Below are 13291 nucleotides of genomic sequence, written 5' to 3'. Positions count from 1 at the left end.
CTCTTCAAACATGGATTGGACTGGACAACGGGTTGGAGAGGGATGCTGGTGAGAAGTGAGCTTCTTGGATCAGGTGGACACTTGAGACTATGTTGGCATCTCCTGCCTGGAGGGGAGATGAGAGGGTGGAGGGGGTTAGAAGCTGGCGAAATGGACACGAAAAGAGAGAGTGGAGGGAGAGAGCGGACTGTCTCATTAGGGGGACAGTAATTGGGAGTGTGTAGCAAGGTGTATATGGGTTTTTGTGTGAGAGACTGACTTGATTTGTAAACTTTCACTTAAAGCACAATAAAAATTGTAAAAATTAAAAAAAAAGAATGGCTAATGATGTTGAATATCTTTTCTTGTGCTTATTTGCCATCCATACATATTCTTTGGTGAAGTATCTTTTTTTTTTTAATTTTATTGTGCTTTAAGTGAAAGTTTACAGCTCAAGTTAATTTCTCATTCAAAAATTTACACACATATTGTTTTGTGACATTGGTTGCAATCCCCACAATGTGACAGCACCCTCCCTTTCCAGCCTGGGTTCCCCATGTCCATTTGTCCAGTTTTCCTGTCTTTCCTGCCTTCTTGTCTAGATTTTGGGCAGGCATTACCCATTTGGTCTTGAATATTTAATTGAACTAACAAGCACATTCCTCATGTGTGTTATTGTTTGTTTTACAGGCCTTTCTAACCTTTGTCTGAAAAGTGGGCCTTGGGAGTGGTTTCAGTTCTGAGTTAGCGGAGTGTCTGGAGACCATAGTCTCAGGTGTTTCTCCAGTCTCTGTCAGACCAGTAAGCCTGGTCTTTTTCTTTTTGTGAATTTGAATTTTGTTCCAAGTTTTTCTCCCACTCTGTCTGGGACTCTCTGTTGTGATCCCTGTCAGAGCAGTTGGTGGTGGCAGCCGGGCACTATCTAGTTCTGGGCTCAGGCTGGTGGAGGCTCTGGTTCACGTGGTCCTTTAGTTCTTTGGGCTACTATTTTCCTCGTGTCTTTGGTTTTCTTCATTCTCCTTTGCTCCCCATGGGATGGGACCAATAGATGTATCTTAGATGGCCGCTCCCAAGCTTTTAAGACCCCAGACACAACTCACCAAAGTAGGATGCAGAACATTTTCTTTATGAACTGTTATACCAATTGACTTTGATGAAGTATCTCTTCATGTTTTTGGCCTATTTTATAATTTTGTTGCTTACTTTTCTTACTGTTTACTTTTTAATGTTCTTTATGCCTCTAGGCCATGGATTCAAGCCTCCCTCTGAGAGAGGCTTTTGCGGGGGGGAGGTACCACCGAGAGGGAGGGACTCAGCTCCTAGAGAGGCTCGGCAGCGGCCTGGTGACGCACTTCCGGCCGCGCCGAGGAGCTGCTGGCTGCGGAGGTAAGTGCTGGGCTGCGGGCTTCGTGGGCGGTGTCCTGATGCCACGGTTCCTGTGGTTGGGACACGCCTCCACCCTGAGGAGGCTGTGTTTCCCGCCGTCGGGTGGCCGAGCCTGTGGGAGGGAGCTAGGCGGCGGCCCAGGGGCTTCTTTCGCCTCTTCTGGACTCCGGCTTTGCACATGATTGTCTAATAGGTTCCGTGTTGTGGAAGACGGAGCCTGTGTTACTGTCACAGCCATAAGGTCCCGAGCATTTAGTGTTTGATCTGTTCAGAGAAGATGATGCCGACTTTTGGGAAGATGTGTCAGTGCAGCCAGAGGGTGGAATATTTGCAGGCGTGAAGAGGTCTGAGGTAACATCACATGCCTTTTGACATGTTGAGGTCGTGCAGGGGCTTTTACCCAGGCGTTTCAAGTTTGGACAGTGTGCTCCCTGGTTCCTGGCATAGGGTTGTTAATCAGGGCCGAGACTGAGGGCAGAAAAAGCAGAGCCCCTCCCAGTCACCCGGGAGCAGAAGCCTGATTTTTGGAGGGCACTGTCCCCTGGAGCGGTGTCAGCTCCAAAAGGTAACTTCACCCTGCTTCTCTCAGGCTGTGGGGTGACAGTGACCTGGAAATGATTTGGCCTTTCCACAGGCCATTCCTGAGGGGATATGGGAATACTCTCCTGAGAATGTTCCATCCCCGGACAGAGGTTTAGTTCCAGGTAAGTGCGGAGGCTACGTCAGCCAGGCCATGTCTCTTGGACAATCCTTTGGTTAGTTTCCTTTCCTGAAAATGTTACTATTCTCCCACCTCACACTTATCTATTCTTCACTCACAAGATCTGTATTAGCTGTAGGCAATTAAGTCTATACTGTGTCCATTATTTCCCTCCAGAAGATATGTAGACCTACTCTTATCCCTGCCTCTGCTCCAGAACTAGTGGTCTCTTCTGTTCCCCCTTCCTCAAGATTCTGGGTTTTTTTTTTCCTTCTGTCTTCTCAGGATAACGATGTATCAGTTATCCTTTTTTACTTCTAACTGCCATTTTACTGGATCCTTTCAGTTTGTATATTTCTTATTTGGCATTTTTCACTTCTAAAAATTCTAGGAACCTATTATGCTAAGCAGGCATTTCTACATGGCTTACTATCTCTTTTCCAACTCTGCTAAGGTTTTTGAAAGCATACCTAGGGAACATAGCCAAGGTCTCCACAAAGGCATTAAGACCCTTGAGGACACCCAGAGCTCTATGAGGGAGTGGGGCAAGATGTGAGGAAGCAGCTGCCCCTTCTCCAGAAGCTGCCTCCCTGGGCTGACTTTGTAGCCTCTTTGCTGGGACTGCAGCCCAGCCAGCCTAGCTTCTCTTACAGTGTAGCCAAAGATGATGATGATTTAGAAAATGAAAAAGAAAAAAGTAGAGATATTGGTAATATTCTTTCTTGAGCTGAGTTGTGGATATATGAGTCTTTGTTTTATTATTCTTTATTCTCTGCATACATTTTACATATACTCTTTTGTATGTATGGTATGTGTCAGGATTGTAAAATCCCAGGGTTCCTGGCAGTGAGCATCAATGAATGTCAGAGCATCATTGTCAATGTCAGGGGCTGAGCCTGTGATGAGATCACTTCCCTCCTCCTGCTGCAGCACCTGGTCTCACTGCCATTTGGATATAGGCCACCCGCGTCTCAGATGTTCTGTGAGAGGCTGTACCACCCCTGATGGCGGTGGTTTGCCTCACATGTGTGTCTTTTTTTTTCCCTCAGCTGCAACCCTTCTCTGAGAGGGAATCCATGTGGCGACAGACATGCTCCTGACAGCCTGGCCCCAGGTGAGCTGTGGGTCCTTCAGTTCTTCCTCTAAGCAGCTTCAAATGGAGGAGAACTGAGAAGGGGAGCTGGTGAGCCTCAGGATGAAAGCTGGAGGTGGCTCCATGCTTCCGCCTGCAGGATTGGAGGCTGTGGAAAGAGAGGTGATGTATACAGAGACCCTGGACAGTGAGAGATGGAGGCCGCAGGAGAGTGTACTGAGAAGCACGCCCTAGCTGAGCTGAGGGTCCCCTCTGGTATAGGAGCTTCCCCAGCAGAGGGACCTGGGTGAGAGGGTATAGAAGTGTCCTTGCAGTCTGTTCTGTGTATGGGCCTGAGTGAAGAAGACTAGCAGAGCACTGGGACTCAGTAATGGACATGTAGGTGAGTGGGGTTGGCAGGGACAGATCAGTGTAAAGGAGAGCAGGGCTTCTAATTCGGAGAAAGAAGGGACAACAATGGGGAGTGGGGTCAAGTAGGGGAAAGGCAGGGAAGTCCTGTGGGACAGAATATCACATTGTGTCTTTGACAGGCTTTCAAGTACTGGGGTGCAGACCTTAATTTTTAGGTTTATGATAAGAAGGCTGGATCCTCTCCCCAGAAAAATAAACATGCAAGGCAAGTTTTCCATGCAATTTCAGGGACTTTGCAGACCCCCTGAGTAACTTGCCACAGGTCACAGTTATCATGTGATTCTTAACTGTTCAGCCAGATGAAGCTAGTGACGTTAATTTGGTCATATTTGTGATAACTATGCGTGGGAGGATTTTGAGGAGAAGTTCAAAACCAAGGTGACCACTTCAGAAAGTATTCCACTGGTCCAGGTGATGTGGACTTCAAGAAAAGTAGTTGTTAAAGGGGAAGAGTAGCTTCAAACAATATTTAAGACATAAAGATCTTTGGGATGCAGTCAAACTTATGTTAACTTTTATAAGTGAAAAATGGCATGAGGCTTCTTTGCTGAAACGGAATTTGGATATTCTGTTGTTCAGTTTCCAGGTGCCTTTTCTCAAATCTTTCCTGTTATTAATGTCGCGCTCTTCAAAAGCTCCCACCCCAGGCCCTTATACTGCCCTCTGCCCCTCACTTAGGGCCTGAGCCATGGAATTGGCCCTAGGGCAGCAGGAACCTGTTGTTTCAGAAGTTGGTGACCTTTGAGGATGTGGCTGTGTACTTCACGCAGACAGAATGGGATGGCCTGTCCCCCACACAGAGGGCCCTGTACAGGGATGTGATGCTGGAGAATTATGGGCACGTGGCCTCCCTGGGTAAGGCCTTCTTCCCCCTGGGGCCCAGATTCTTCATTTGGGATTTCCAGCTTAACTTCCCCCTTACAGGTTACAGGTAGGGTCTCTGGTAATTCTTTACCAAGTGGGAGCCTCAGGGGTGGAGAGTTCTAATTCCCTAGACTCAGAGGAAGGGCGAACCCCAAGTGCTTTCTGGGCCAGTATAGGACTTTGCTGGGACTGGTATGCACTTTTACTCTACCCTATAGAAGCTGTGTTTTAGACACAGTGTGGGAAAAAAGTAACTTCCTGTTACACAGCCATGCTTTCTACGTTTCCTCTCACTGTACCTATATTTTTCCAAGGATCTCAATGTGCCCCAAGAATATCTCAGGCCAAGGCCACAAAGTGGTATCCCTTGGAGCAGAATTTCCCTGGTTTGCCCTGCCTTAGGTCTCCAAGGCCAATAATCTGGGCTATTCCCCTCTCCCCCACACCTACCCAGGACCCCCAGATCTTCACAAGACCACTCCCACTTGCCCAAGACACCTTCCCCCATCTTTCCATAGTCCTTATGCATGGGGCCCCCTGGACTCTTACCTTCCCTCCCCATTGCTAAGACAATCTAAGAAGCAGCTTAGGAACTCACCTGTGGGGGATTATTCACCTGTCTCTCCTGTTTTCTTCCTCTGAACCAGGATTTCCACTTCTCAAACCTACCGTGATCTCACAACTGGAGGGAGGAGGTGAGCTGTGGGGCCCACCTCCAGTGCCCACTGGAATGGGAATTGGCCCTCAAGACCTCTGGACTGGTAAGGGAACACACATTGCCCTTATGTTGGAAAATTTAGCTCTGTAGGGAGAAAGCCAACTTAAGCAACATATAAGCATGCCACATTTTTCTGCTAGCCATACAGAGTGTAATATAAATAAGTTTCGATGATTTACAGACATAAGTACAATTGAGACCTTTCTTATAAACCCTATCTATTTTAGAAGTTTGCTGTTTCTTTCTAATCCCAAGAATAGATCGTTTTTTAGATGCCTCATTATAACTCTTTTTAATCTTACCTTTGGAATCCTACCTTTCTCAGACAATATTAATGGGTTCAGTAATTTTTTGGGTCATTGCTATTTTCTAAGTATTGTCCACTTAATGTGGAGGATACAGAATAAACAGTCTCACACAGACAGGAAGAACAGCCTGGTGGTTAAAAACAGTCTTTGCAGTGGACTTTCCTGAGTTCATATTCCAACTGTGCCACTTCCTGGTTGAATGGCTTTGAGCAGGTCACTTATTTGAGTTCCCAAAGACTCAATGTCCTCATCTCTGAAAATTTGATAATAAGTAAAATGAGGTAGTAGTACTAGTCTTAGAAATTGAGGATTAAATGAGATAACATCAAGGGCCTAGCTTATAGTGTGTGCTCAATTAAGTATTATATTTTATCATTATAATATTTTGGAAGGAGACAGCTGTACATAGTAAAGTAAGGTAGAGAGGAGGAAGTCCTCTAACTCAGTGATTCTCAAATGCATATGTACACACGAATCACCTTGGGGTCTTATAAATATGCAGATTGTGATTCGGTAAGTCTTGGATGTGGCCAAGATTCTGCATTTCTAATAAGTTCCCAGGTGATGCCAATGCTTCTGGTTCCCAGACTACACTTGGAGCAGCAGGGTTTTAATTGGTTTAGGTAGAGAAGCTGCCAGATGACTTCCCATACCCCATGATGGACAGCTTTCTTTCTGGCGTGTGGCATCCATGAGATGTTCTTATATCCTTTCAGTGAATCCTTTTTTTAATAGATAATTTCAGTGGATTTTTGTTCCTTTTTGACCATTTAACTATATGATCCTTAACAAAGGAAGACATATTTTAGAAATAGAGGGGTTGAAGGAAGTATAATGCGTTTGACAGTTAGAGGGGGAAATGCAGTATTGTGGAAGTCTTTGATCAGAGGAGGCTGGATTTCACCCTGTAGACAGCAGACAGTCCTGAAATCTTTCTGAAGTATTTAAACAGCCTATTATGATCTTGGGCCCTGGTGGTGCAGTGGTTAAGAGCTACGGTGTATTATGGCTGCTAACCAAAGTGTAGGCAGTTCAAATCCACCAGCTGCTCCTTGGAAACCCTATGGAACAGTTCTACTCTGTCCTATAGGGTCGCTATGAGTCGGAATCAACTTGACGGCAATGGGTTTTTTGGTTTATTGTGATCTTAGCTGAGGGTAAAAATAAAAAAACAAACCCTTTGCGGTCAAGTCAATTCTGCTTCATTGCAACCCTATAAAACAAAGTACAACTGCCCCGTAGGTGGGGCTGGTGGATTCGAACTGCTGACCTTTTGGTTAGCAGCTGAGCTCTTAACCACTGTGCCACCAGGGCTCCTAACTGAAGATAGGAAAGTTAATCTAGTCAATTTGTGTAGGTTAACTGGGGTGAGGAGTCAAATTGAGTTCTAGGCAGGCAGAAGGGGGAAGGGCAAAGGACAAAAGCTCATGTCAACAAAGTGACCTTTTTAAAAGCTTTCCTAGAATCTCCACCCAGTGGCTTCTGTTTAAATCTCAGTTGCTAGAACTGTGTCAAATGGCCATCACTCACTGCAAGAGAGGGTAGGGAACATAGCTGGGCATATTGCTATGTAGAAAAAAAAAAAAAAGATGTGCTAGTAAGGAGGAAGAGGAAAATGGATATTGGGTAAGCAACCAGTAACATCTGCCACACCATGGGATCTGATAAATAGGTCACTAGGATAGAAAAATTGGCAAAGAATATAAGTGGTTGATCCAAATGAGAAATACAAATTCTAACCAATGTGATTGAGGAAGGCGATACATCAGAAGATTAGCTGTAGTTATCATTAGTTGGTTGTAAATTCAGGTAATTTTAATTTTCTTTTTTGTAACTTTCTGGTAGTATAGATGAGTATGTATTCACTTTTTATAATTGGGAAAAGACTCATTATTTTGAAAATGGTTGCTATGGAAATCCAGGTCATTTGGGTCTACTGAGGGCAATGATAATGAAATACTGGTATGGGGGCATATTACACATAGTTAAGGAGAGAATGACAGACAAAAAATAGAGGCAGCATTTTGGGACATTTTTTGAGAAATTTGGGAGCAAATGAAGAAATCAGTAGCTCTAAAGAATATTGAGGTCATGGAAAGAATTTTATGGAATGATCAATTTTAGGTTTGGGGGAGAGAAAAGGAAAAGGCAGGAGTATCCTGGGAAAGGTGGAAAAGGTGAGATCGAAACGTCAGGGGGACCTTAAACAGACCCTTTCTGAAGTAGAGAAAAAAATTTGGAGGAATTTTGGGAAGTCTAGAGTTTAAGTTCTAAGGAAAGAAACAAAATTCTTTCCCTTTTGCTTCCTGGTGCTGCTCACACTTGCCATTCTCCTTAAGCATTTTTTATTTTTATTAACAAGAGACTCAAGTACATAGGGACAACTGAGAAGAAACTGCAGAGTGTAGAAAAGCATGGTGTGATAGAACCAGAACTGGTGGACAAGACCTGAAGTTTTATTCCACTGCTCTCACCTTTAACCTTCATGTTATTGTTTATGTCCTTTACAATGGTCTTGCCTTAGATTGCAAGAGACTGGTGATCTTTTTTAGTCATTACTTTAAGAATTATAACACTGACATGTATTCAAAATAGTATAGAAAGTGTACAAAGTGGGAACAATGTCTATCAAACATCCTGTTCCAGTTTGCCCAGTTTCTCGTGTATTCTTCCAGAAATTTTCTAGATTTTTTCTTTTTTATTTTACATAAACAGGATCTAATTTACATATTGTTTCTCAACTTGTTTTTTCACTTAACAGTGTATTTTTGCCATTTTTTTTTGGTGTGTGTGTGTCAGCATATATAGATATATTTCATTCTTTTACCAGCTATATATTATTATACCTTATGGACGAACCTTAGGTTCTTTAACCTAGTCTGGTGATTTTAAAGAGCCCCTAGATTATTATGATCCTTTATTCTTTCCAGCACAGTTCTTTTCTCTTTCTGATATGGTTCTTACATGATATTTTATGTTTTCTATTTTTTATTACAGATACTGATATCCAGACTGACAATAACTTGAAAAAGAAAATGTGTGAAGAAAAAGGCAGTACATCATTTAAACTTCAGAGGGACTTTTCCCAGAAAACAGACTTTCCAGAAGCTTATATTCCAGAGAAACAGCAGGAAGTCCACTCAGTAGGAAGTGTGAAGAAAGAAGATAGTAGTTTCCTTGATAGGACAGTGAAAGATGAGACAGGCCCCTCGGAGGAATGTTTCTTTATTCAAAACCCAAATTTGTATCACTGTCATACTGTCTCCACTGGAGAGCAGCCTCCTGAGTATACAGGATCAGGGAAAGCCTTCAGTGCTGACAGGAAGTTTACTCAGCATGAAATTGATATTGAGGAAAGACCTTTCAAATGTGAAGAATTAGTGGAAACCTTTAGGTGTGACTCTCAATGTAACGAACATCAAGACAGTGACACTGGAGAGAAGCCCTATCAGTGTAAGCAATGTGGCAAAGCCTTCAGTGTTAATGCAAAATTAATTTGGCACCAAAGACTTCATAGTGGGGATAAGCCCTTCAAATGTATAGAGTGCGGGAAAAGCTTTAGTTATAGTTCCCATTATATTACGCACCAGACAATCCACAGTGGGGAGAAGCCCTATCAGTGTAAGGTGTGTGGAAAAGCCTTCAGCGTTAATGGGAGTTTAAGTAGGCATCAGAGAATCCACACTGGAGAGAAGCCCTATCAGTGTAAGGAGTGTGGAAATGGCTTCAGCTGTAGCTCTGCATATATTACACATCAGAGAGTCCACACTGGAGAGAAACCTTATGAGTGTAATGACTGTGGGAAAGCTTTCAATGTAAATGCAAAATTAATTCAACATCAGAGAATCCATACTGGAGAGAAGCCCTATGAGTGTACTGAGTGTGGAAAAGGCTTCAGGTGCAGCTCCCAGCTTAGGCAGCACCAGAGCATCCACACTGGAGAGAAGCCCTATCAGTGTAAGGAGTGTGGGAAAGCCTTCCACAATAATGCGAAACTCATTCAGCATCAAAGAATCCACACTGGGGAGAAACCCTATGAGTGTACTGAATGTGGAAAAGCATTTAGTGTCAAAGGGAAATTAATCCAGCACCAGAGAATCCACACTGGGGAGAAGCCTTATGAGTGTAATGAATGTGGGAAAACCTTCCGGTGTAACTCCCAGCTTCGGCAGCATCTGAGAATCCACACTGGGGAGAAGCCCTACGAGTGTAATGAGTGTGGAAAGGCCTTCAATGTTAATGCAAAACTAATTCAGCATCAGAGAATTCACACTGGGGAGAAACCCTTTGAATGTAATGAGTGTGGGAAATGCTTTACTTCTAAAAGAAACCTGCTTGATCATCACAGAATCCATACTGGAGAAAAGCCATATCAATGTAAGGAATGTGGGAAAGCTTTCAGTATCAATGCCAAACTGACTAGGCATCAGAGAATACACACTGGAGAGAAGCCTTTCAAATGTATGGAGTGTGGAAAAGCGTTTAGCTGTAGTTCTGACTATATTGTGCATCAGAGAATCCACACTGGAGAGAAGCCCTTTCAATGTAAGGAGTGCGGAAAAGCCTTCCATGTTAATGCCCATTTAATCCGGCATCAAAGAAGCCACACTGGAGAGAAACCCTTCAGATGTGTGGAGTGTGGCAAAGGCTTCAGCTATAGTTCTGACTGCATTATACATCAGACTGTCCACACTTGGAAGAAACCCTATGTGTGTAATGTGTGTGGGAAAGCGTTTAGGTTTAGCTTCCAACTTATTCATCATCAGAGTGTCCATAGTGAGGGAAAATCCTAATAATGAGAAAGATACAGTGAACTCTCAAGGTTAATGCTGATATGGATCAAGTATCAGATCACCCTGGTGGAAAACCCTGAGAGGGAAATGAATTGACAGAGCCTTCACTTGGAAATATCTTCTCTGTTTGTTCAATATATAATCAGGGATGGATGACCAGTTAAAAAGTAACATCCAAAAATAACTTTGCTTTATACCAACAACCAATAGAAAATCTATGAAAGAAAATGTCCCATTCTCAGCAGAATCAAGAAAATAGGTTTTCTAGGAATAAACTTAATAAATACGCAGGACCCATATGGAGAAAATGATGAATCTCCACTGATGATCACCAGAGGAAAAACCCGAATAAATGGAGAGCGAGAAGGAGACAAACCTTGTTCTCAGATTGGAAACCCCATAATATAAAGACATTAACTATCTAAATTAATTTATTTCTGGTTAACTTTTTACAAGCATGCGTTACTTTTGTAGAGGAAAAACAATAAAAATTTCCTTTAAAAAGGAAAAATGATTTTATTATGCAATAGGGAAAACTTTTTCTAAGCATTAGATGAAAGAAATCATAAGCGAAAATATTGATAAATCAACTACTTAAAATTTAATCTTATATTTTTTAATAATCCCAAATAAGGCTAAAAGATAATGGGCAAAAAGTGGAAATACCTTTGTAAAACGTGATGTAAAAGTACAGGCAGTCCCTGGATTACGAATGTCCCACGTACAACCAGTACTTATGAACCAACCCCTGTAAAGCCTGTTAAAAATTTGAGGTACATAAATGGTTTGTAATAACAAATGGGTGCTACCTTGTGATGCACATCAAAACATTGTTATTACTGTATTATGTTAAAGATGTTTTAGAGTACCTGGAAGTGTTTAAATGCATGGAAAGGTACACTAGATACTATATACTAAGACATTTGACTGACATTAGATATGAATCATATCTGTTTCGATTTATGTACAAATTCGACTTAAAGATAGATTTACAAACGGAACTTTGGTCAAAATATTCAGTAATGGTAGCCAGGTACCATCTGGTTCTTCTGGTCTCATGACAAAGGAGGCAGTTATTCATGGAGGCAATTAGCCACACATTCCATATCCTCCTATTCCTGACTGCCCTTCTTTCTGTAGCTCTAGGTGAATAGAGACCAATGGTTGTGACTTTAATGGACGCTTGCAGGTTTTGTGACCACAGGCACTATGCAATGAACTAGGAGGTAGAAGCACTGAACACGTTCTTAGGCCAGTTAACTGGGATGTCCCTGTGGTGTTGTGGCTTAGTGAGATGAGTCACTGGTGGCCTATTTATACAAGGTTGAGGGCCCTTTGGGAGAAGATGTCACACTGAAGGGAGTCCAAGCCAGAGCAACAGAGACCAGTGTCGGGCTGCAGCAGTCACTGCCAGAAGGGCAGGTTTGTGAGTCCATATGCGCCACTCCCTGGGGATATGGGGGGAGGATTTAGCATGGTAGGAGGTCCTACAGCAGCAAGCAGGCTGGAGCCCCGGAGGATCGAGTCATTAGTGTCACCGAGACCCCTCTGTCCCATGCACAGGCTGAGGCAGCCTGGGGAATGCTCCCAACACCCTGCCCCACCCAACCTACATAGTTAGAATTGCCCTTTGGTTCTATGTTGCTTAAAAGGCATCTCCACATACAGAGATTCTGCTTTTCCTGTGGGCGCAAGGCTTCTCCGGCTTAGCCCAGGGCCACTGAGGGCATGGGTGCCTCCCCAGGATAGCCCATCACCTCTGGCCTGGCAGGTATGGGAAACCCTTGGATGCTTCTCTGATGAGCAGAGATTGCCCACCCTCTGCAAGCTCAAGACTGGCAACACGGGTGTATTTGCAGAAAGCTCCCGACACCACAACAAACCACAGACCACAGCTTGTATGTGCACACATGCCACACACACATGCAGCCCATGGGGCAACCAAACCCAGGCCCAAGACATGCAGGCCCATTCACAGTCCCCACATGTGACCCACAGAGTGGGTGCTTTCTGTCACACCCACAGCTCCCAAATATCCATCTACAGTGTATCAGACAGTCCTCTTTTTTTTTGCACACAGACGAAACTGGTCCTCCATTTTATCATCTGTAAAATGGAGTCATATTAGTACTAATGATACCCAACACCCCTACTAATGATAGTAATACTAATACTACTACTACCCATTGCCATTGCGTCAATTCCAACCCCTAGTGACCCTATAGGACAGAGTGGAACTGCCCCATAGAGTTTCCAAGGAGTGCCTGGTGGATTCAAACAGCCTATCTTTTCGTTAGCAGCTGAGCTCTTAACCACAACACCACCAAGGTTTCCAGTGATAGTAATGATAGGACTGAATGACTTGCGGCAGGTAAAGAGCTCAGTCAGAGCCTGGTCCAGAGTTAGTGCTTGGTGATCAGGGGCTGTTATCTGAACGTGAGCACACAGTCATTCACACACACAGACACACTGATATACACACAGCCCTACAAATATTGATGCACACACACAAACACCAATGGACACACAGTCCTGCACACACACACACACCGATGCACACACAGTCCTGTACACACACACTGATGCACAAACACACTGATGCACACACATGGACACAAGGTCAAACACAGGACTTCCCAAACCCCTGTTCCACAAACGCAAACAGGATGCACATACAGACCTTCCCATAGACACACAGAGAACCACCTAAACATAGACATACACAGACACACATAGTCACACACCCAGTACACTCCACAGGATTTCCCCACCCCTTTTTATACAGACACACCTGCTGCTGCTTTTTTTTCTCTCTAGCTCGAGTGATCAGTGTCAACCTTAAGTACTGTATTGAGTACTTCAAAGGAGTCATTCCTATCAGAAAGCTGACCTCGTGGTACTGGACCTACGCAGTGTTCCAAAGACACCATCGTGTAAGTCTGCCTGCCCAGGGCTTCTGGGAGCCGAGCATGGTGGAGGTGGGCCCTGGGGCACTCAGAATGCACACTGGGGACAGGGGAGAGGAGAGAGCTGGATCTT

General features: G+C 43.8%; 1 protein-coding gene across 7 annotated transcripts; it reads left to right on the top strand.

The window, feature by feature from the left end:
* Positions 1-1309: 1309 nt before the first annotated feature.
* ZNF23 (zinc finger protein 23) lies at positions 1310-13039 on the top strand. Of its 7 annotated transcripts, none has more exons than XM_023556661.2 (5): positions 1310-1365; positions 3115-3179; positions 4298-4424; positions 5081-5194; positions 8457-13039. In XM_023556661.2, exons 2-5 carry the CDS (start codon positions 3156-3158, stop codon positions 10250-10252), a joined length of 2061 nt encoding a protein of 686 aa, XP_023412429.1. In that variant the 5' UTR covers positions 1310-1365; positions 3115-3155; the 3' UTR covers positions 10253-13039. The 7 variants fall into 7 exon arrangements, with proteins under 7 accessions (XP_023412429.1, XP_023412430.1, XP_064129872.1 ...); XM_023556662.2 differs by having other exon boundaries at positions 1339-1365; positions 4248-4424; XM_064273802.1 differs by having other exon boundaries at positions 1350-1365; positions 3115-3320.
* The last annotated feature ends 252 nt before the right edge of the window (positions 13040-13291 follow it).

This window comes from Loxodonta africana, chromosome 21 (genome assembly GCF_030014295.1).
Source record: "Loxodonta africana isolate mLoxAfr1 chromosome 21, mLoxAfr1.hap2, whole genome shotgun sequence".
Taxonomy (NCBI): domain Eukaryota; kingdom Metazoa; phylum Chordata; class Mammalia; order Proboscidea; family Elephantidae; genus Loxodonta; species Loxodonta africana.
The sequence above is the reverse complement of the archived record's forward strand: the minus strand, read 5'-3'. Positions and strand labels throughout refer to the sequence as shown.